At 31.2% G+C, this 24,644-nt stretch overlaps 1 protein-coding gene across 5 annotated transcripts; it reads right to left on the reverse strand.

The window, feature by feature from the left end:
• On the reverse strand, positions 1-24,508 carry LOC106064367 (receptor-type tyrosine-protein phosphatase T-like). Of its 5 annotated transcripts, none has more exons than XM_056028975.1 (26): positions 24,199-24,508; positions 19,193-19,327; positions 18,210-18,464; positions 17,661-17,795; positions 16,540-16,674; positions 16,141-16,296; positions 15,406-15,540; positions 14,405-14,539; positions 12,482-12,590; positions 12,146-12,237; positions 11,267-11,451; positions 10,499-10,586; positions 10,191-10,267; positions 10,050-10,086; positions 9,364-9,461; positions 9,027-9,152; positions 8,751-8,902; positions 8,024-8,159; positions 7,269-7,415; positions 5,966-6,065; positions 5,789-5,862; positions 5,548-5,682; positions 5,037-5,171; positions 3,829-3,980; positions 3,439-3,574; positions 1-2,200 (listed from the first exon to the last, which is right to left on the reverse strand). In XM_056028975.1, exons 1-26 carry the CDS (start codon positions 24,275-24,277, stop codon positions 2,147-2,149), a joined length of 3,198 nt encoding a protein of 1,065 aa, XP_055884950.1. In that variant the 5' UTR covers positions 24,278-24,508; the 3' UTR covers positions 1-2,146. The 5 variants fall into 5 exon arrangements, with proteins under 5 accessions (XP_055884950.1, XP_055884948.1, XP_055884947.1 ...); XM_056028973.1 differs by having other exon boundaries at positions 9,030-9,152; positions 12,131-12,237; XM_056028972.1 differs by having other exon boundaries at positions 12,131-12,237; positions 12,482-12,587; positions 24,199-24,507.
• Between the last annotated feature and the right edge of the window lie 136 nt (positions 24,509-24,644).

Here is a 24,644-nt window from a genome sequence, read left to right on the forward strand (position 1 = left end):
TTTTTTTTTTCAACAACTGGGATTTATTCACACATATCTTTCCCTAACCAACAGCCAGAGTTGAAAAGCTGTCTCCATCATACAAGAGTCAAATACAACCAATAGTCTGAATAAGTACAGAATAAGTGTGAACACGATGGCTCAGTGGTGGAACTTGGACAGTGTTTGATACTTTCAAATGTACAGTATCCAAGGAAATTTTCTAATTCACAAGAATGTGGTAAAGATAAGATGTCTTAATGCAGATTAAGGAGCCAAACAAATTTATTGTTTTTTTTTAAATCTTCTTCTCAGGAACAAACAGCTAAAGTAATCTGATATACTGTTGCATAACAATATACCAAAAATGATGGCTAATTTCTTAATTGCAATTGTTGATTGGGTACATTTTGATTACTCAAATATGACTTATCACCAATACAAGTTCAAAAGACGTTTATCAATCAAAATATTAACAAATATTCACACAAATCACCGTAGCTTCAAAAACATTGTCTAAGGATAACATGAATATACTATGTAAAAAACATAATGCTTTCTATTTTACCTCCATCCTCAAAGTGAGACACTAAATCAAAGACATAGTATAATACAGAACAGATGAACTGGTAGACCTAAGAGATACAAGTCAAGTGAAAACAATATTTTTCATCTAAAAATCAAAGATTTTTCATATTAAATTTTTTTTAAAGTTAAATTTATTTAAAAAAATAAAAATGTTTTAAGAACAAAGTAATATTTTTATGCTTTTATGTTCTCATACATGTAAATCTAAACAAAAACAAAACATTAACTAATACACTGCCACTGAATAACAATCTAAAGAATTTTAAAAGCACATTTTGATTACAAGACAAAGCCTTGGTAAGTAGCATTTTGAGGAGAAAAAATAATTATTTGTAAACTGAGTGCTTATGCATGTAACATAGTTAGTTCCCTTGTTGGAATAAAATCACAGAATGATATTCAACAAGTTTTAAATGGTGGGTCATAACAAAAAGTTTGGACCATAATAAAAAGTTACAATTGAAACCAAATAGTTAGGGCCAACAGACAATTATGGAGCATAAAAAATAAAGTTTGGGCCAAATAAAAAGGATTGGACCAATACAAAAAGTTTAGATCTAGCAATTTAAAATAAATTTTGTACTGAGATTTGATGAAATGGGATTGACAATATCAGTGGTGCCCTTCACTTTGACATGGTTACAAAAAGTTAAACTAAGACAAATGATAGAAATACAATAATATGGTAACATTCTCATAAACAGCTTGTCTAGAGATGTGAAACAAAAAAAAACAACAACATGTTCTTAGTACAAAAAAAATATACTCTCACTAACAATGTAAACACATCATCCATGAAAAAACTTTCACAACCTTGAATGTGAGCTAAGAACAAAAATACATTTTGTGAAGACAAAACTTTGAGCTGTTCCAAAAATAATTTTAAAAAAAATTTGTAAGCTGAACTGAAGTTTTCCTGATCACAGGCTATGAACATGTTTTGGAAAGTTTCAAAAGTCAATTAAGAACAAATCCCAAAATAATAAAATACATATACAACAGTCTTGGCAATAAAAGCTTTGAGCTTTGTAATGGACCAATTTTTTAAAAGTATCGCAGAAAATTGTTAAGGAATGATATAGGTTAAAGCCACACAAAAAAAAAATTAGAAGTGTTGATAGAAAAAAACAAAAAAACATGATTACAAGGAATGGTTTTACAAACATTGGAATGTGACAAACACACTGCAGACTCATCACTCTCTTTCTTTCTAGTCAAGAAAATGTAAACACAGCCAGTGAAACTGTTTTCAGAGAAATAGAATTCAATGAAACACAGAAAAAAATGTCATTGTGCCAAAGCTTCTAAACACAGGAACACTTCTAAACATTGATTTACACATCTGACACTGAAACAATAGAAATATCTGCAGATGGCTGGTGAATGTTTTCATATAAATAACATAAAACATTCGCATAACTTACTTTTTTTGTTTTTGTCCAAGTATATTTAAGTACTTGCAGCTAAACAATTATCTACATCAAAATATTTGCTTTGAGAATGTAAGCACCAGATATCCCAAGCTGAACACTAAGAAAAAAAAATGGGCAATTACTAGTGAACTAGTGCCAGGAAGAGATCACTCTTGGTCCATGTACTCCTGTACAACTTGGTATAAAAACTTGTATTGTTCCTGAAAACAAACAATAAATTACAAAATATAAATATATATACAAAATTTATATCACTAACATTTAACAATGCTTAAAAAATAATATCAAGATATAAAATGGGGTGGCTGCCTGGTCAAGTGATATGTGCTTCAGGGTGACATCTGATTGGTCCAAGTTCAAACCCTGACCCCTGCCATCGCCTGCCACCCTGTTTTGGGATAGTACCTAATAACTTTCATTTCAGAAAGAATGTCTGAATTTTACAAGTCAACAACTAAACTTTACTTGATAACAAGGTTACAAAGACAGTTTGTGTGGAAACAAAATCGGCTCCTGAAGTGGTTCACCCAGGCAGGTAAGAAGGCAGGTTTCAATATTTTCAGAAAGAATATCAAAATGAAATTCTATCAAAGACAAATGACAGAGAAGAATGGAATGTGTGGTGCTCCAACGGTCCAGCAGACCAAGGGATAGGTGAAAGAGAAGGTGAAGTAAGGTATGAACCTAGCCAAACTGATGTGTTATAATGATTATCTAATTGATCTAATTGTTTTGAAATGGTCGATCTCTTATTCAAAGCCTCAAGGAGAAAAAAAACGTTTCCTTAAAAAAATATACAAGAATTGGTTACTCTGTAAGTGATAATATGAAAACTACTTTTCTTACTTATTAATTGTTGCTTTAAATTATGTTTCACTTATATGCATATTCAATAGATTTTTTCTCTTTAAACAAAAAGTAAACTTTGATTTTTGTAATTTAGTAGTTAGTATGACAGAACTTACATAACTTAGTGAAAAAAATAAAAAAATCTAAAACCCTTTGCAAAAATGTGTTAAAAATATGACAAGTAGTCGACTCCCTTACTAAATAACCTCAGTTGTTTGTTACTATTAATAGTGAATAGTTGTAAAAATGGTGTATTTTTTATGAAAAAACTACTTGCATAGTTGATTTTAAAAATTAAATTTTTTGCTTTCAGAAAAGAAAAAAGTAGCCATTGCATAAGAACTTTGAAAGGTCTAAAATGTCATGATGTCGGATTTTAATATCTTTTCTAGTTTACAAGATCTAAACAGGACGGACGAATGGACGGACAGACAGACCACACAAAACTAATAGCTTCTATTCCCCTTTTGGAGGCTGCTAAAAATATGAACAATTATAAAAAAAATTCACAAAACATTTTGAGAGATATTAATAACCTTCTGTCATTTATAATCGTTTGTAATTATATAGTTTGTAATTTAAAATGTACCAGATTTTCAATCAGCTGAGGGCGGTTGATGCGGATCTGTTTAACTGTTTGATAGACATCCACTTCATAGTCTAGCTCCAGTCTTTCCAAGAGTAGACTTACAGCAACAAACACACCACTTTTGCTAGCACCATTCCTGTTACAAAAGTTAAGTTACAATACAATAGATGACTTCATAGTTACAATACTTCAGAGTACACATTTTAAATTAGCCAAACCAGAATCCAAGAATTTAAACAATAAACTCAACTTTGAACACTAAAATAAATCTAAAACTATAGTAGATGGAAAGATTGAGGGTGAAAGAGTTACAAATTGATACTTTCATCCTAGGTTAGGATTCTAATATCAAACAGTGATTGATTAAATTCATGGTTTCTATGCACTTACATGCAGTGAACAGTGACTGGGCCCTTGCTGTTCTGCTTTAACCAATCATGGACCAAACGATGGAGGCGCAGTAGAGGATTGATAGAATTGGGTACAGTCTGGTAGTCTGGCCAGGACTTGAACATAAACTGCTTGATGGCTCTTTCCTCTCCCTTCACACACAGAAGGACAAAATATAACCAGATTATGTAGAGTCATTGAAACGAATTCTCATTAATGTACAAAACAAAAAAGACTTGCTACTGCACATAAAAAAAAAAATCTTTAAAAATAAAACAAAGAAAATTGAATTTTTTTTTTTTACAATAACATTTCTAGATTTCTAAGTCCCCTTATTCAAAACTTTGCTATCCAAGTTTAATTAGCTAATACAAATGTAAATACAAGATAACAAATGGACTTAGGGTGCCCCTGATAGTCAGACATTTTGTTACTTTTAAACACACATCTAATGCATATTCAGTTGCAGATGTTTAGTATAACACAATCTAACCTTTTTTTTAACATCTTGGTTTTAATATGGTTTACATGCATGTGATTAAAAAAGCATACCAAATTTGGATAAACAAGAATTCCCTTTCAGAAAGTAGCCATTGCACATATATATTGAAGGCAAAGGTAAAACTGGATTTTTTATGAGTGCGTTTAGATTTTGAGATCTTAACATTACTGACAGATAAGAAGACAGTGAACACAGAATAAAGATTTTTCTTTTGATAAAAAGAGAATTTTGAAAAAGAAAGAAATGATAGAACTGGTTAAAGCATTTCTCTTGTGTTGGTATTTTTAATAATTTTGTAATTAGACAGATGTGTGGCTGAGTTGCAAAAACCACTTGATACACTATCAAGGGGGCTCCAGTTCAAATCCTGACTCTAGCTGAGTTGTGTTTGCTATGCCTCTAAAGGCAGCATGGAAACCCCCTCCAAGTCCACAAAAGAGATTGGACCAATGTGCACTGAGCATGCATGAAGGATGCACTATATAAAAACAGTTTAAAAAAAACTAGACCAAGACACATAGACATCTTTAAACTTAAAAGCTAAATTCTTGTAAAACATGTCTTACTGCAGTTTGGGTGTGTGTAAGTTTACTGGACATTATTTGATATCTGTACTATTTATCAAAGGTCTATACAACTGACAGTAAAACAATGCCTGCTCAAATTAACAGTGTCTGTACAACTGACCACTACAAAGTATCCATACCTTATCAAAGTGGCTCAGCTTGAAGATCCTAATGGTGACATCAGGGTCAGACTCAGAGGATGACAGCAGCTCAACACTCAGTGGTCCATGCTCCACGGTGTAACCATATTCTTCTGGCCAGTACAGGGCACACGTCTGAGACACATTGAAATTGTAGTGAAATGTTTCATTGTTTTCATGCTCAAATTGGACATATTTTTTTTTTATTTCTTAAGCAAATTATCAGAGAATAAATGTACTTTTTGAGCACATTTTAAAAAATATTGATACAAATTTTGTCTTCATTTGCTATTATCCAAAGATGTGTATCTCCTATAATACATAGAAAGGCTACTATGATAAACTGTATCTATTTAATGTCCTTTATATTTAGTAATAGACAAAAGGTTATTTAAATGTCATCAGTTTTGATTTAAATGTCACTGCCACAACTAACGAGTTTAAATAAATAACCGAGTTACAGGCAGCGTTAAAAAGCTGATTGTAAACAGAAAAAAAAAAGATCTCTTACTTTATCGTTTCTATCAAACTCATTCAACATGATAATTGTATCTGATGAGGTGTCGTACAGCATCCGCCAAAAGTCTGCTACAGTGGAGGGGAGAGGCATCTGTGTGACAATAAACTGATCTTTCTGGGTGTAGCTCTGAGACAAAATAGAGTCACTCAATATTGTACTTCTAGGATTTCTTTCTTAATAAAGGTTATACAACTACTGGATCAACATTGCATTCTATTTATAAATCACTTACTGACAAATAAACAGCATTGATATATTCATTACAGCCCTCGACAGGTGTGTACAAGTAGGGACGACTACGGTTGGCTAAAAAAAAAGAATAAAGAAAGAGACATTGAATTCAAAGATTCTGAGATGACATGGCTGGAGAATAATGCTATAGTTATAATAGTGTTATCTCCTCCACTACCTGGTAAGATATTCTTAAATCTGTTCTTTGCCATATTTTGTTCCTGAAATGCAGTGGAGCATTCTTCTCTTTCTATTGTGGGAGACAGAAGTTGTAGAACCTGAAAATCATGAAAAGGAATGCGAAGAGTATTAGAGAAAAAAACAACAACATGAAATAAATTTTTGTTAACAAGCCACTTTGTCTAAACACTGAAGACCCATAAAAAGTGAACAGCTTTAACATGTACTTCAAATTTTAAAAACATTTACCCAATCGATAAGAGCGTACCAAGTCATGTGGTGGACACCAACATTTGAGGTCATGCTTATATCCAGCATGTCAGTCAGTTAGGGAAGAACAGAATGCCTCGATTGTCATATTCTTAAAGCCTGTTAAACTCTGATCATAATGAATAACATTCTACCTATTAAACTGTTTAATTTATGTTAACTGCAGCTATTACCCTTTGCTATTGGTCCAGTTTATAAATACAACCACTGTCAATATATTTGATTGTTTTCTCAAATTTTTTTTTTTTACACCAAGTGGCAAGTTTGATAGACATTGTGATTGCAAGGAAGAGGGAATACAACTATGACAAAAAAGTCAGTCGTTACATTTTGCTGTAATAAGAGCGTACCAAGTCATGTGGTGGACACCAACATTTGAGGTCATGCTTATATCCAGCATGTCAGTCAGTTAGGGAAGAACAGAATGCCTCGATTGTCATATTCTTAAAGCCTGTTAAACTCTGATCATAATGAATAACATTCTACCTATTAAACTGTTTAATTTATGTTAACTGCAGCTATTACCCTTTGCTATTGGTCCAGTTTATAAATACAACCACTGTCAATATATTTGATTGTTTTCTCAAATTTTTTTTTTTTACACCAAGTGGCAAGTTTGATAGACATTGTGATTGCAAGGAAGAGGGAATACAACTATGACAAAAAAGTCAGTCGTTACATTTTGCTGTAATAAGAGCGTACCAAGTCATGTGGTGGACACCAACATTTGAGGTCATGCTTATATCCAGCATGTCAGTCAGTTAGGGAAGAACAGAATGCCTCGATTGTCATATTCTTAAAGCCTGTTAAACTCTGATCATAATGAATAACATTCTACCTATTAAACTGTTTAATTTATGTTAACTGCAGCTATTACCCTTTGCTATTGGTCCAGTTTATAAATACAACCACTGTCAATATATTTGATTGTTTTCTCAAATTTTTTTTTTTTACACCAAGTGGCAAGTTTGATAGACATTGTGATTGCAAGGAAGAGGGAATACAACTATGACAAAAAAGTCAGTCGTTACATTTTGCTGTTTTTCCATCGGAGACGTGTCACCCCCATCAGAGATGAGCATCTTCTCATAAACTGTATGGAAACTGGAGCGTGATATAGTTGTGTTGCCTGCCATCAGAGCTTCAAGCACAGCATCGTACACAAAAACATATTGCTCCTGGAAATAATATCAGTATCACAGTTACAACTGTTAATTAAAAGGAGGGAAAAATTACAACAAATAAAACTAAAGTAACCAAATAAATGTATAATTGTAACTTTGAAATTGGCATACATGGCTTTAGAGATTGACATGTGTCAGAGGTTACCAAGCTGTACATTTACATGTGTCAGGGGTTACCAAGCTGTACATTACAGTCCAAAGCTAGATTTAAAAATTCAAGGATGGTGGTGCTTCAGTGGGTAAACATTTATATGTTGATCTAAAGGGAGTTTAATGCCAAGTTAGGATGATGAAACTTTTAGTCTGAGCGGAGGTCAAAGTGTTCATCCATTTGTAGTACAAAATGTGTACCAGGACTCGTGGAAAAAAATAGATGTTAGCTTTAAAGACAACCGACTTTATCTTCATCATCAAATTTTTTTGTTTGAAATATAAAAGTAGTATTAAACTAACTATAAATTAAAAATGTAAGTTTCCACACTCATTCAACTAAGACACATCTCAACATTACATTAGAAAGAATGTATTCATTTTTTGTTTTATTAATGACAATGTATCCATAAAAGAAAAAAAAAAGGTAAGTTTATGAATTCTCTTCTTACCAAAGTCTGTATCATGTTGACTCTGTTGGCCCTCATCAACTGGGCACACCTCAGCACATCCACTTGGTTTTCAGCCACAGCTTGCTCCAACAAGTAATTCAGTGCTATAAAAGTGCCAGTACGCCCAATGCCAGCACTAGAGAAACAAGAAATTCATTCACATTGGCAGGCATACAAAAACATGTATAAAAAATTGTGCAATTCAAATGAAAGTGGCATGTCATTGTTTTCATAAGATGTAATCAAATAAAGGATAAAAAAAAAGAAAAAAAAAACCCTTATGTACAAATATATATCTGAATGAGTAAATGCTAAATAAATTAAAAAACATTATTAAGTGAGAGGATAAGTTTGGTCAGACAATGCATTTCTGATGTTCAATTTCATTTAATTCTTTCCTTTTAATCAATTACTGTACATTCAAACAATATTGTGATGTCAGAGATACAATTGTTAAGTATAAATCCAAAACTGATTTCCTTTAACAATAAATATAAAGCTTTTTTAAAGCTGACGGAAATCCTGTCATCAACATACCGCCAAAACATTGCAATGCAAATATTCAAACAATGAAAGAATTAATAATTTGTTATTCAAAATAGATCCATGACATTAAGATTCTAATATATTTACAGATCAAATAAAAAATATATATATAAAAAAAAACAACTCGATTATCTTTAAAAATATATTTAAATATCATAAAAAAAAAAAAAAAAATTGTGACCTGCAATGGGACAGAACTGGAGCAGAGTCTTCTGGTTTAAAGTTCATAACTTTTCTTCTAAATGCCAGAAGAGTTGTTGGGTATGTTGGTGCTCCATGGTCTGACCAAGTTGTGAAATGAAACTGTTTCACAATACGATTGTTTTCCATTTCCTAAGAAAGTATGGGACATTTAAGACCTTCAAAATAACTTTGAAATAACACCAGGTCTTATCAATTTTTATTTTCTTTAAAATGTATTTTAAAAAGATGTTTACAGATGAAATCAACAGCATACCGCTACCTTGGAGATTTCAAAAGTCCTTATAATAAAGTCACTGTACTTGGTGACATTGACATGGAGCACAGTTATGTCCCCGTACTTCTGGCTTCCCTCATCTGGCCAATACTGCTCACACTTTTTCTGAAACAAACACACAAGTGAATTGAAAATAAAACTGTTAAATGTACTTCTTCAACAAATTAAATTATGGCTTTTTTTTTTTTTATATAGCGCTACAACCATATTATTGACATGTACAAGGCTGTTATTACATATCTCTTTATAAAAGAATTTTTCTTTAATTTAAAATATCTTTGGGACAGCTTGCATAAAGTATGACATACTGCGGTACCTTGCAAGCTTCCATTAGATTGGTCAACATAATAATCTTGGAGACTTTGTGCTGCCACACCATCCTCCAAAAGTCTCTGATCATGATCTTGTTTGGACCTGAAATACATGGAGAGTCAACTGTATAGTCATGATAATAAAAGGAGAAGGAATGTAGGTCAAGCAACGAATAAAGTATCTGACCAGAGGCTTAAAGAAGTTTTTAGAGTAAAAAAAAAAATAATAAAATCCTTTGGAAGCTAATTTGTAGGATGACTGGAGTTAACCTGGTTGTTAGCTTGAAATAAATTGAGGATATAGGGCCAGCATCCTCAAGAAAGCCTTAAACCTTTTCACCCCTACCAAGGAAAAATTTTGGTCAACATAAGACATATCAGATTTGATCAGATATCATCAATAGGTCACCCTCAAATTTGATGTTTTTGGATAGTCAATACCATCTCATAAATTGACTAGGCTTTTAATCAAATAGCAGCCATTTAAATGTTTGTACATTATAAAGATTGAATGTTTCAATAAATGCCTAATTATAATAGAAAGAAAATAATAGTTATACTTTATGTCTTCACTTTTGTCCTGGCTACCTGATAAGAAATTGAAACATGTGACTGCTACATATTCTATCATTTCTAGAAGGAATATTTGATCAAAACTATTTGGACACAATCTTTCAGTACAAACATTTACCTTGTGAAGCAATGTAGGCCCTAGGCTTGGAATAACCCTGCAATTAATCAAAACAATAAAATAGCATTAAAAATCACCCATTTCTTTGAAAAAAAAAAAGCATTAAATTTTGATTCTAAAACAATACATAAAATAACTTACATCCATAAAATTAGCATTAACATAGTCTGAAAATGGTTCGTTGGGCAAAGGATCCAGCACTACACGAGAATGGTCATCTGTAAAAAAACAACAAAAATGAGACAAAAAAACAACAACAAAAAAAAAACCAACAAAAAAACAATTATCATTTGTAAAAAAAAAAAAAACAAAAAAAAAAAACAATTAGACAAGAAAGGTCATCTGTAAAAAACAATAAGACTAGACCTGTCATCTACAAAAAAGTTGAAAAACTAAGCACAATTAAACAACCAAACTCATTCTAAAGTTCTCATTCCATATTAGCTTACATGCAACAATGTTTCCATATCTGTTCTTGACTTTATTTTCCAGTTTTCTGGCTACCTCACACTGAGCCAGTAGACCCATTGGAAGTTCCTGAATGAGAAGATAACAAGTTTGTATGTTAATGAGGTTTTGTTTTTTAGTTTTGCAGCCCCAGTTTAAAGTCAAGTGTCACAACCACTAGAGTTAAACAATGGAAAATCTATTTCTGAAATACATTTAAATTTGTTTGCAAAACAACATCATAGATTTCATGAGCTCCAGTTATTAATATTTGCATTGTTTTACTTGTTAATTTTTCTGTTACAATCACCTCTAGGATAGACATATTAAAAGACAAGGAAGATAGTTCGGACATATTTTAATTTTAAATCATTTATGAGCAAGTGTTGACAAAAGGCAACTCTATTTTTAAAGATCTTGTTTGATATGATGACAGTCACCAAATTATTAGCATGTGTTGACTAAAGGCAACTCTATTTTTAAAGATCTTGTTTGATATGATGACAGTCACCAAATTATTAGCATGTGGAAATCATGAGAGTAATTAACCGCAAAGTTTAAGAAAAATGAGGGAAAAATATTTTACTTTTTTTTTACTTTTTTTCCCCCCAAGCTGAACATTTGAGCCTATTCCCTCAGTTTTTTTAAACCCAGTTGCAGCCTCTAAAAATCAATTAATATGATATAAAATATTTAGTTTTAATGTATACACTGTACTGATATAATAATTACTAATTTTATAATTCCTTTAAACCATTAAGTACACACACCTCAAACTCGCGTTTAAAACCTTCCCAGCTATGTTCTTTGTTCTTGGAGATGTAGCTGAAAAGATCAGACACTGGCACTGGACTTGTCTGTTTCCTAGCATTCACATTAACATAGATGGGCTCTGTGGTGCCATTGGGCCCCTTGGTTTCATCATCATCCATAACAGAAGATGGTAATTCTTTACCTGAGATAACATAAAAAATAAACTAGAACATCAATACACAACAGTAACAGGAATGTCAAGATAAGATGACAGTATAGACATAGTCAACTCAAAAATGAGAGATATGGATGTACTCAAATAAAAAGTAGTTGAAGAATCTTTATTGACAAAAGCACTAGAGAAGACATACTAAAATAATGTTCACTGTTGGCTACTTTTTTGAAGTGTGGTCACTCATTTGATTTTAGCCCTGAACCCATTTTATACAACTGAACTGGGGTTATCAAATATCTTTCAGTTCATTTTTTAAAAATCTAATATATTTCTATTTAGTAATTTCATATGTTTGGAAATAATGTAATAATGGTACTTTAATTACTAAAAATTTTATCAAAGTCAACTCAAGTATCAATGTCCTATTCATTTATTTGCAATAACAGTTCGTCTAAGGCAGTTTCTAATCTTCCTTAAACAGATTAGCATGTTAACTGTCTTCAATCAAAAACATTTACACTTATTTCACCATTCCAGCCTTGAACAGGATTTTAAACTGATGACTTAGAAATGGAGCCCTGTGCTGCTTGGACATCGACCCATACTGTTAGTGCCAACCTAATAAATTACACTATAAAATGGCTTCCTGGTGTGTTAAATAACTGAATGACACCACCATCTCTTAACAACAAGTGTATATACACACCGACTCGAGAATCACCTAATAAGTGGCAGCTTTCTTCCCGGGGCAAAGTATCATCCCCATTCACAACAAACTTGGAGGAGACACTCACGTTTTTCTGACGTCGATTCCTGGGAAATTAGTTCAAAAGACAAGGAAGAGTTATAGAAAATGAAAAATATCACTGTTGGGTACAATGTAAAACAACATTTACATAAGAAGTTTAGTGAAAGTGTTAATATACAAGTCATTGATAAATAGTAAGAAAATGAATAAAGATAGATATATAGATAGATAGATGGATATCTTTAATTTGTATGCTACTGTAACACTATTTAAAATTCAAATATATTTACAATTTCGATTTCAGCATACCTGTATATTAAACAAAATGTAACAAACAGTAAAATAACCACAACTGCTATTCCCAGGCCAGTGCCTATAGCCACTGTTGCTTTGTTAGTGTCTTCTGCTTGGATTCCTGCTGAATAAAAGTGTATCTTACACAACAATCAAGACCAGCAATTTAGTTCTGTTCTAAAAAAAAATATGTCAAGCACCCCAGACTTTACATTAGGATAAAAAGTATCTTTATTTTAAATAAAAGAACAAAATTCCTTTTTTTTCTGTTTTATTTTAATTCTCAGATGCATTGGGTTTTCTGAAATGTTCTTAAAGATAAGAAAAAAAAAAATCCATTGCATTAACATGATACATCCCTAATAACCAAGTAATAATAATAATAATAATAATAATATTAATAAAAATTATTTTCATTTTTATCCGTGAGGAACTATGTCTTACAACTGTTCCCCTTTCAGACCTTGCGATCTATAAGGCAGCTGATGTTAAAGTCATCAGTTTCATGTTATATGCATTACACACAACAAAACATTTTAAACAGGTCAATTAAAAGATGATCTTGTTCAGCAGTTATAATCTGGGGTATGCTAATCTCAAAAAGTGTAGACATTGTGCGTATGTTGTCCCTATTAAAAATTATTCCCCTTGGTAAGAGAGTTGATATTGCAATAGTTGTGGGTTATGCATGTTACATTAGTGCATTGATTGCAGTCATTCATGCCCCTGGCTTATGGCCTTAGCTGTGTCATCTATCTGATTAAATCTAACAAGTGATAGCAGAGCATGGTTCCTATCCACTGACTTGTGGGTTATGGGCCCAGTAAATAATCAGCGGACCACTTAGGGGATACTGAAAAAATGATTTCTTATAATGGAAAACAATCTTTTAATGAAGAGAAATTAGCTTTGTAGATATGAGGAGGGGGGGGGGGAGAACAAAATATCTAGTTGAGAAAGAGCTGATCTAATAATCGAAATGTGTAAATCATGTTTAGTTATTTTTTTAATCTGAGCTAGTTGAGGCACACACTAAATAATACTCCAGTCCTTGAATGTGTGAAACATTTGAAGTGTTTGTATATTTTATTCTATAAAAAATACTGTTATAACAACAGATGATAAGCATATGAAACATTAGAAACAATTTTTTATTATAATGCTTCTAATAATTAAAAACTTTGTATGTTATGATTTCCTCTAAAAAAAAATTTAAGAACTTATGAACAATTTTTTTTTTAAAGTTCACATTGAATCTGAAAACAATTAACAAGAGAAAATTGACTTCATACCTTTTTTTTTAGGAAGATTCCAAACAAAATAGTGGCTTAAAAGCAGCAAACACTATGAAGATCTTATAAAAACATTTTTTCCCCCAAACAAAGTGGTAATTATTGGATGAGGGGAATACTGTGTTTAAAAACTTAAATGTAAAGTTAAAAAAAAACAGTTAACAAAACTGAAGAAGTTGAAAAGAAATTCTGAATTTGATACTAAACAAATTATTTTATTTTATAAAGCTTTTTTTTTTATTAATAAATAATCAAATATAATGATGATAAAATTTCTTGTTGGAAAAGTATTTCAATAATAAAATCTTATAGTTTTAAGGGCCATTTTAAATTTCATATCACTTTAAGAATTACATGTTCTTGTAGCATATGCAATATTGATTTTTTTTTTTTTTTAGAAAATAATACATTATAAAATTGTATCTGTCTTCCAGTACTTTCCAAGAATATGGAAATAAAGTTTCAGTGTATAGTTTTTCATTATTTGCAGTTAATTTTTAACAAACATTTAATTCTGAAGTCATCAAGATGTTGTACAATTGAATCAAAAACAAATAAAAAGAATTCTTAATAGCTGGTAGTTAAAAAACAGTCAAAGTATAGCAATGATATGAAGGTCTACCACAAATGTGAGTTAAATAATTACCCAGTGCATAAGGACAGTCTTGTCCATCTTGACAACCAACCAGACATTTGCCAGTGAAGGCATCACAAGTTGAATTATTTTTACATTTGCCACACTTGAAACGACAGTCTTTACCATAGTATCCCGGTTGACAAACTGATTGGAAAAATAGCAAATTCACTTCATCATTATACAATGTGATAAAGAGTTAAAAGTACTTACATATGCAGGAGAAGGAAACAACGGAACTTTTGTCATTGTCTAAAAACCTAGACATTTCTGCTCAGTATTTATTTTAATTTACAAAATATTGGATGATTTGTAAGCCACATTATGATATATTTAGTTTTAATAAGATTGATAATAAGAGTCATTTGAATAAGCAAACGAGAATAAGTGATTCTTTAGATCATGATTTTTTTTTAATGTATTAATTTGTGAAGTTTCAACAAGCTTCCACAGAACAAAATGGAAGGATCAGTACTTTTTCTCAACACATTTTTGTTTGTTTGATAATGGTATGTTGATCTTTTATACTGTTATGGCACGATTAGGAATTAGTTATTTGTTTCATAGAAAGGGAAAGTTTTGACTCAGAGACTATGACGCGACTAGTAAAACAAAGACTAGGATTTGAAGAAGAATAGTGAAAAGTAAACAGACTACTTTGGACGGCTTTATAGAGAGGCAGCGTTTTATGAAGGTAGAGATCTAGTTTGATGATATTTGACAGTTTCCTTCGTTATTATTTAACTTCTTGTTTGACATTTGCTATCAGTGTCAATAAACTTATATTGTTGGCCTTTTGCCTGTCTTATTTGATTTTGTTATTTGAGAATTAGCTCTGTTTGACTTATCATTATAAAAAAAAAAAGAGCATGGAAGTGCCTAACAACACATTTTTTCTATGCCAAGCTGAGCAATGCTTTCACTATGTAACCATTTTCATTCAGAGAAAAGCTATTTAAAACCAATGCAATTATTATTGATATTTGTTTCAAACCTTACAAGTTTCAGCTTACTTTGATCACATTTGTCACTTGTATATCCATCCTGACATCCATGGGGACACAGTCCTGTCCCAGGGTCACACATCTCATGGTCCTGACATAGACCACACTTTGTAAGGCAATTCACTCCATATCTTCCTCTACAAGCTGAAGCATACAAAGTATTAATGAGAAACAAAGGAGGCCATGAACAGTTGTTTGAATACAAAATTTTACAAGATACACTAACTTCCTGAAGGGTTAATTCAAACTAAGATCTCAAGTTAAGAAATCATAAAACAAAGTGGTGGATTTGGGGGAAGCAAAATGAAACAAAGTAAAGCAAGAATTATAAAAAAAAATATATTAAAAAAAAATGATCTCATCTCAAGACATACTTGTGGAATGTTTGGGATCTCAACAGGAACTTTAGTGAAAATGTAAAACTTTTCCATGACATTGATGACAATTATATAACTATTCAGCTACCAAGTCCCTTAATGTTAATATGCTGACATTGTTAATTATTTAAAAAACAATTTAAAATGAATTACACAACACTATAGTGTACCAAATCAAAGTAATCACCACTGAATACCATTTTTCTTGGAAATAAATCAGCTTAATTTTTTTTTATTTAAGTTCACAAATTACTGAAAAAAATACACTAGTTACTTTAAACACTGTTAATTAGAACTGAACCCTTTTTCTATAAAAATAGTTCCCTATAAAATGTATCCAGACACTTGCTATGATATCTAGACATACCTTCATTGCACAATGTCAACTCACTGCCATGTGAAGTTTTATATCCAGGCTGACAACCGCTAGGACAGGAACCAGTTTTAGAGTTGCATGCTTCATTATTCAGACAATGGCCACATGTTATGTTGCAGTTGGCACCATAGGTTGTTCCATTGCAAGCTAAAAAATGTACATGCAAACACAAAATATGAATGCTATAGATGACAAATCCCTAATCAATTAATTTCTAATTGTCCCTATAAATATATAATTTTTTTTTGTTGATCTTTTAAGCTTTCAAACTTCTTTTCTATTTGTTTAAAACCTAAAACTAAGCTCTGATAGGAAGAAATAGCAGAAGCAGATTTGGAATTAAAGATATTGCTACTCTAAGAAAATGGCACAAAATTGTGTGTTTCTTACGTGTTCGACAAGTATTCCCCATAAAACCTTCTAAACAGCCACTACGACAATGTCCAGTCTCGGGATTACAATCTTTGTTTAAGCAATTGTCACAAGATGATCTACACTGCAAACCAAATCTGCCAAGATTGCATTCTGGAAAAGTTTTGGATGTAATGTTACCTTTAATACTAGAAAAGTTACCAATAATAGTCCCAATTTAGACTAATCTATACCATATATGCACTCAATCTCAAGCTGTTCAATAAATGTTCTTATGTATTATCTTTTCAGAAGCAAACCTCCAGTTTTTCCACATTTATATTTCAATTAAGTAAGTTTTTGATCACTGCTAAGTAAATTGAATGTTTTTATGCTAACAGTGTGACTAATAATCCAGAACTCAAAACTGAAGTAAGTTCTTCATAAGAAAAATGTGTGAAAAAGACCAACAGATTAATTAAATCCAAACACATAGGTTAATGGCAGATGGGAACATAAAGCTTTATGCACATGTCAAAGTTTTGTTTCCTACTGCTATTGTTTTTTTCAATTTGATTCAGAAAAGGCACAGCTAACAATTATGTAGTATGTAGTTGTTTCAAATTGACTTTATTAAACATTCAATTTAATTTGAATAATTCAATCTTTTTTTTTTTCTTCTTATACTTAAAATTTAAAAAATACTAAAAAAAACACAAAACAAAGCTTATATTAAGCATACTTGTATTAATTAGTTTGGATCAGACATGTAATTAAATTTGTAATAGATCTAGACTAACAATAAAAATAAATAATAAATTAAAAAAAAGGAACTACCTGAATTCAAACGTGTGATTAACATGTAAAAACTTTTGGTCAGACAGACAGACAGAATGAGTTGATATAAGCTTTGAAAAAATGTGTCATTTAAAATTAAGTAGAGAGAGAATCTTCTATTAACACAAACAGTTGAGGTATTAAAACTTTTTTTAAAAAAAGTTCACTTTAAATGTTGACTCAAGATCAAGAATATACAGTGAATAAATGAATGTTAAAAAAAGGTTTGGGTTTTTATGCAATATGTACTTTTAAACAAAGAAGAATGAGCAATATTCTGTTTTTATATCTTATTCTAATTAAACAACAAAGTTTAGACTTACTTTTCTGACACATATGACCAAGCCAACCTTCAGCACAACCAGACTTACAGTAGCCATTTTGATTGCATATTTCTGAGTCATTTCTACAATGGCACTGAGTCTTACAGCCTTCACCAAAGAGGTAGTCTGGACAATCTGAAAGGACAAAAATTGGATCAGGTCAGTTGGATTTTAGCCTATTATTGCAAATTACTTGGAATAATAGAAGGTATTTTTTAAGAGCTATAACACTAAACAAATAAAGTTAGATATTTTAGTCTATTTAAATAAAAGAAATTATTTTTAAAATTTCAATTTCCACAATGTCTAAGCAATGAAGACTTGCAGGAAATGTAGATGACGTTTTGTTTTGATCCCAGTTTTGTCAGTTGCTTTGAGAGATATCCATCATTATTTGTGAATGAAAAGACTGTCATTTTACAAACTTTACATGATACTCATACAACTTTTTTTTTAAAAATCCTAACTGATTTTATGAAATTATGTTTTAAAAGGCTTCAACATTAAGTCAAAGAAGACTCTGATTTTAGTTTATTTAAAAAGTTTTACCTTTTTTTGAAAGAGAGCACTCCCCAAGGGAACCATTGAGAGCTGTGAAGCACCAGATAAAACTGAGTCGGCCTCCAATAGGCACTTCTGGGTTTCTACAGTAGTTCTCTGGTGTGTCGTCGGGTTCAAACTTGATGGTTTTATTATTTACTGTCCATTTGACATCACTCCACTTTAGGCAAACAGCATTATCTTTAGTTTTGTTCACATGACCTGCGTAATGTAGGCCTCGAGAATCATATTTATACTGATCCTCTGAAATAGACATTTGATAAAGATAGAAATGTCAAGTCTGGGGTAGTTTAGCACTTATTTAATTTTACAGAAATTTAAATGAGTGAAGGATCTGAGTTTAACATTTTGTTAATTTTATGGAAATTTAGATGATTGAATGATCTGAGGGTATTACATTTTTTATAATCAAGATATCTACATATTAGCTATTTAAAACAAAACAAGCAACATAAAATAAAACCTTAAAAAACAACAAAAAAAAACAAACAAATATTAGCTACGAAGATGAACTCCACACTTACACTTTAAAATTTATTTCCTTTTTCAATAACAAACCAAATGAAAACATTACCATTGTTTTGTGTGGAACAATTGAATAATTGTGAAAAGTTCCAACTTGATTGGCGAATGGGAAGTGGAAGAAATAGTGTTTTAGAAATGTGTACCAGACAGTCAGAGTTAATAGAAGCTTTGTAAAGAGATGTGTCTGCTGATTGAAAATGTCTTAGTTTCCTTTTTTTTTTTTTGTAAATTGACCACATTACTTGTTCCACTAAGCCCTAACATGAACATGAATTATGTTTGGGCAAGTAAGAGTGGTTATGTTATTGTAATGTCAAAATGAAACATCCTCAAAAAGAAAAAACAACAACACTACTTTAAAGCTATAAAAGAAACTGGTTTTCACTCCATCATCTCTCTGATCAAAAGGGTGGTTGAGAATGAAGTGTTATATAAATAAGGCTTACCAAATAAACAATGATCACCATAGTAACCAGGTTTGCAGCCCCCATTGCATTTACCAGTTACAGGATCACAGGCTCCTAGCAGGCAGTTCTTACACTGTAGTTTACATTTCCAGCCAAAGAAAGTTTCTGGACAACCTGAAAAAAAAAAAAAAAACAGGTATAGTGTCATCTTTCATGTTTATATTGTTTTTAATGCTAAATTTAAATGACTGTAGGGCAAACACCTTTTATTGCGGTGCAAAATTAATACATTGGAAGAAAATTAAGCTAAATATTTCATGTTGCCAAAATCAATGGAAATCTGCCAGTTGCTTTTGTCAAAAAAGTAAAATTAGAAACTGGCAGATTTTCATTCTCAACCACCCTTTTGATCAGGAGTTAGGATTCAAATTCAAGCCCCCCTTGATAGGTAGCCAAGCGGTTTCTGCCACTCAGCCAAAATGGCTGTCAACCCTTAATTATATGAACTTTAAAAAAAAAATGATTGAATATAGTTTAATAAGATGTGGCACTTCACACAAAATGATTCATTTTACAACCAGGCTGGCCCTAATGAAAAGCATATGACATATGTTGCAATTTACAAATGTCATTAATATTATACATATTAATATTAGTTTCTATTATGAATATAGATCTCTTTTAAAGTTTGCAACAAGATTTGGCAATCAGGAGAATGGCCCAAGCCCTTTGACCCAATCATTCATCATCACTCTTCCAAAGAAAGGCAATTTACAACTCTGTCATAATTACCACACCATCAGCTTCATAAGCAATCCTAGCAAAATCCTGTTAAAAATTATATTAAACCAGCTGAAACCAATAGAAGACAAAATTATATCAGAAGAACCAAGCCCAAGCGGGTTTTAGACAAGGTCACAGCACAACAGAACAAATCTTAACCTCTGAATACTCCTAACACCAAGAGAATCTTTTCCATGTCTTTATTGATTACAAAAATGCTTTTGACAGTATGGCATGGAGCTACCATCTCAGATGAGGGAACCAAACCTGAACTACTGGCCAGAATTGCACAGGCCTGTCAGTGAATGAAATTCTATCCAAGGCAAAGGACAGAGAGGACAATAAGGGATAGTTGAAGGTGATAGATCTCTTAAGCCTTTATTATCTTTATTATTCATATTTCAGTGACTATCAGTAAACCATTCATTTTTTTTAAATGTTCAACCTATGATGACATTTAGACTAACATGATTTCTACTTGGATATATATAGCTCAGGGCATAATTTTTGGACCAGTCTAAAGTTGATTATGAAAAGAGATATATCAAGGTTAATAGTCTTGGCTCCATGATGGCTATACACTTGAATGTGAATGTATAATGGCTACTCAAGATGTAGACAAGTAACTTTTGTATAGATGATGACAAGTAGACTAAACATGATTGCTGCATTGTTTTTAATTTTCTCTTGATTGAAATCTATTTAAAAATAAACATTAATTGAGATAGGATACATGGCATTATATTATATAGCAATATAAAAATAAAGGCCTTGGTACTAAGTCATTCCACATATATATATATTTATTTAACAGCAATGAAAGTTAACTAGACCAAGTAGTTAGGACAAGCTCTTCTCAATGTCAACACACATCCTCTAACATTAACACTATTGGAAAACAACACTCAACACATCCTCTAACATTGACACTATTGGAAAACAATAATCAACATATCATTTAACATTGACACTATTGGAAAACAACACCCAACACGTCCTCTAACATTGACACTATTGGAAAACAACACTCAACACATCCTCTAACATTAACACTATTGGAAAACAACACTCAACACATGATTTAACATTGACACTATTGGAAAACAACTCAACACATCCTCTAACATTAACACTATTGGAAAACAACACTCAACACATCCTCTAACATTAACACTATTGGAAAACAACACTCAACACATCATTTAACATTGACACTATTGGAAAACAACACCCAACACGTCCTCTAACATTGACACTATTGGAAAACAACACTCAACACATCCTCTAACATTAACACTATTGGAAAACAACACTCAACACATGATTTAACATTGACACTATTGGAAAACAACTCAACACATCATTTAACATTGACACTATTGGAAAACAACTCAACACATCATTTAACATTGACAGTATTGGAAAACAACACTCAACACATCATTAGACATTAACACTATTGGAAAAAAACACTCAATACATCATTTAACATTGACACTATTGGAAAACAACACTAACTCCTAAAGGGATGGGAAGCCTGAGAATGAAAGATTATTTTTAAACTCTTTTTTTTTTTTAAGGAAAAGGGAAAAGTCAATTACATTCCAAATTTAGACTGTCAAAGGTCACATGACAAGATGAGAGCACTTAAAGTGAATCACCTTTTTGACATTTGCTCTTCTCCACTCACCCCCTAAAATTTGTGTCAGTTGAAGAGGAAAAACACAAAAGCTAAACCAATTGAGCTATTTTTAGATACGCTTTACATTTTGTCACAAAAATTATTAGTTTAGACTACGGTCTTTTGGGATTGTATGTAAAAAAATTTAAGATTTAGGCCAAAGGTTTCTATAAGTTGTAATAAGTATTTCACTAAACTTCTGCCTTCATCAACAACCTTAATTAGTGAAAGAGTTATTGTACAAAATTAACAAAGAATGTTTACTTTATTTACATGTTTCTTCAGTCATCACTTTCAATTACCCTTCATAAAAAAAAAGTACTATAATAAAATGATATAAATTTAACAAGCATTTAATATATTTTATCTCCTGAGTAGTTTACTTTTATTTTAAATATTTAAAGTTAAGGCAGGACAAAAATAATTCAAAATGGTTTATCCATGTGCTATATCATTTTATTTAGCTGTAGAAAGAATTATAGGATAGGTATTATAGCAGAAGCACTATAAAGTTGACATAGGAAAAGGTTGGTAATCAATCAGTAAATCTTTAAATATGAAGAGGCACAAGAATCGGCACAAAATATTGGCAAAAAATGTGCCTAATGTTCTTGAAACCAACTTTCTAAAGTCACCAACACACAGTATACAGTATCTAGCAAAACACTAGTCAAAATAGTTGAAAACTTTTTTTTTTGCTTCTTAACATAGTCAATTATTGCACCAAACAGCATTGCTGCATCTTGAAGTTTAATAGGGAATTTTTTTTTTTTACAAGTCAACTTTCTTATAAACTTTTGTTAAGAAATATTGTATATATCAGATTAGCTTCAAAAGCAAATAAAAACTATCTCTGATATCAAGTTTATTTACAAAAAGTAATCCAAATTAGTACTGAAATCAAATACAAATATGCTTTAACTTTGATGGAAATGACAGCCCCTCCAAAAATGTTAATACACATTTTTAGACATTTTTGGGAGATTAAAAAAATAGATCTATAGATTAAAAAAATAGATCTAAGTCAGGTTTATCAAAGTACCTAGAATCTAGATCTAATACAAATACATGATCTAGATCTAGTAGTATTACTTACTACAGGGCCAGTTGAATGGAGAGCAGTTGGGGCTACAGCCCAGAGAAAGGGGCCTCCACAAGAGAGAAAAAAATGTATATTTCGACAGGTCAGAAATTTTACTTTTTTTTCAAACTTTTTTTTTTTGCAATTTTACCAGCACTATTTTGAATCTTACAGTTGGCAACACTGTTGTGTTTAATTTGTGTCCACCTATTAGTGTGCTTGTGTTCTCAGAGAGACCAAATATATTGCGTAAACCCAACAAATTTACATTAAAAAAAAAAATATATATATATATGCCTATTAAATCATTTTATTTTTTTAGACGAAAATTTAATTTACAATTGAAGTACTTTCTTTTACAATATTCCATGGCATGCTTTTAGATCTAGATCTATAATTGTCTATATTGACTATATATATAAAAAAAATAAAAAATTAATTGAATTTATATAAGTGAAGTGGATTTAAAGTCATTTAGAATTTAAAAGCTTTCAAAAAAGTGTAGATTCTATGCCTCCTCATACTTGACATACCTAAATCCGGCTCTGACTTACTAGATCTAGATCTAAATTACTATACTATAATAAGTTACAGTCAATATAGTCAGTATAGTCTATAGAATACTATAGATATAGCCAATATAGGAGAGGATAGTATTAAGTATTATACATATACTTATACTTTGAAAACTTGAACACTTAAGTCTAAAGTCTAACTTAAACTAAATGAGTTCCAAGGGATCTATATTGATCTAGATTCAGATTCTAGATCAGAACTGACACTTGTGACAGTAGATGATACTAGATTTAGTTAGAATTCTAGAATCTAGATCAGTAGATCTAATCTAAATCTAATGGACGGATGTCTTAAATTAATAAAATTTATAATAAATAATAATAGATCTAGATTATTCTAGATCGAACAACTTTATAAATAAACAGTGCAAAAACACTGCTGAGACTGAGTACTCTGACTCTGAGTCCTGACTCTCACTCTCAGTAGTGACAGTGAGTAGTCTCAGTCAGTGCAGTCACGTGCAGTGTTTACATTTTTTAATTTTAATGTGAATAAAATAAATTTTTTAAAAATTAGTCAATAACTTATACTATACTATACTAGATTTAACTAGATTTTGATTTACTAGATATCTATTTTTAATTTTATAGATCTAGAAGTCTAGACTAGAACTCACAAAATGTGATTGTGACAAATGACACAATGACTGAATGAGTGACAATCATGACAATGTCCACAATGACAATCAGAATCACTGAATCAGTCACAATGATCTCAATGATGTGACTGTCAACTGTCACTGTGAGTGTGACAATGATCAATCATAATCATAAATCAATGATCACAATCTGTCATTACTGTCAATCAAATGACATTTTTTATTAGACCTAGATCTATTCTAATTTAGAGTCTAGATCTAGAACATTGCTAAAAGAAAAACGGGTATACCAAAAAACGAATAACTAAATAATAAATTATAGTTACCTGTGGAGCAGAGAGCTGGCAATGGACCCAAAAATGCAATGAAAATCAAACAAACTAGGAACACAACTGGGTCCGCCATAGTTGTCTACATTTTCCGATTCATATTTTTACAGAAAAAAAGAAAGGAAAAAAAAAAAAAACCTCACCAAGGTCACCAGTTCTAGATGGACTAGATCTAGTTAAAAGCCTAGATGTAGACTAGACATCTATGAATAATATAGAGTCTATAGATCTAGATCACAGACGTATCTAGGTACACTGAAAAAAATCGCTACAATCTTTATATAGAACAGATATATATTAATAGGCCTGATGTTGATATAGATCTATATATAGACTCAAATGAATATAGATCTATGTGAAAAAGAAAATAGAAGTCAGTTTCCATTTCTTGCAGCAACGGATGATCCATATCTATTTTTTTTTATTGATGGAACGTGTGTAAC

The sequence above is a fragment of the Biomphalaria glabrata genome, chromosome 5 (assembly GCF_947242115.1).
Source record: "Biomphalaria glabrata chromosome 5, xgBioGlab47.1, whole genome shotgun sequence".
In the NCBI taxonomy this organism is placed as follows: Eukaryota; Metazoa; Mollusca; class Gastropoda; family Planorbidae; genus Biomphalaria; species Biomphalaria glabrata.

What these genes read in the sequence shown, in the direction of transcription:
- LOC106064367 (XM_056028971.1), bottom strand. Translation starts at nt 24,277, where the DNA reads ATGGCGGACCCAGTTGTGTTCCTAGTTTGTTTGATTTTCATTGCATTT. An exon ending in GGGGAATACTTGTCGAACAC is followed by an intron (nt 16,297 to 16,539) that starts GTAAGAAACACA and finishes TACATTTTTTAG; the next exon opens with CTTGCAATGGAACAACCTAT. An exon ending in ACATTTTGTTTAATATACAG is followed by an intron (nt 12,238 to 12,481) that starts GTATGCTGAAAT and finishes CTAATTTCCCAG; the next exon opens with GAATCGACGTCAGAAAAACG.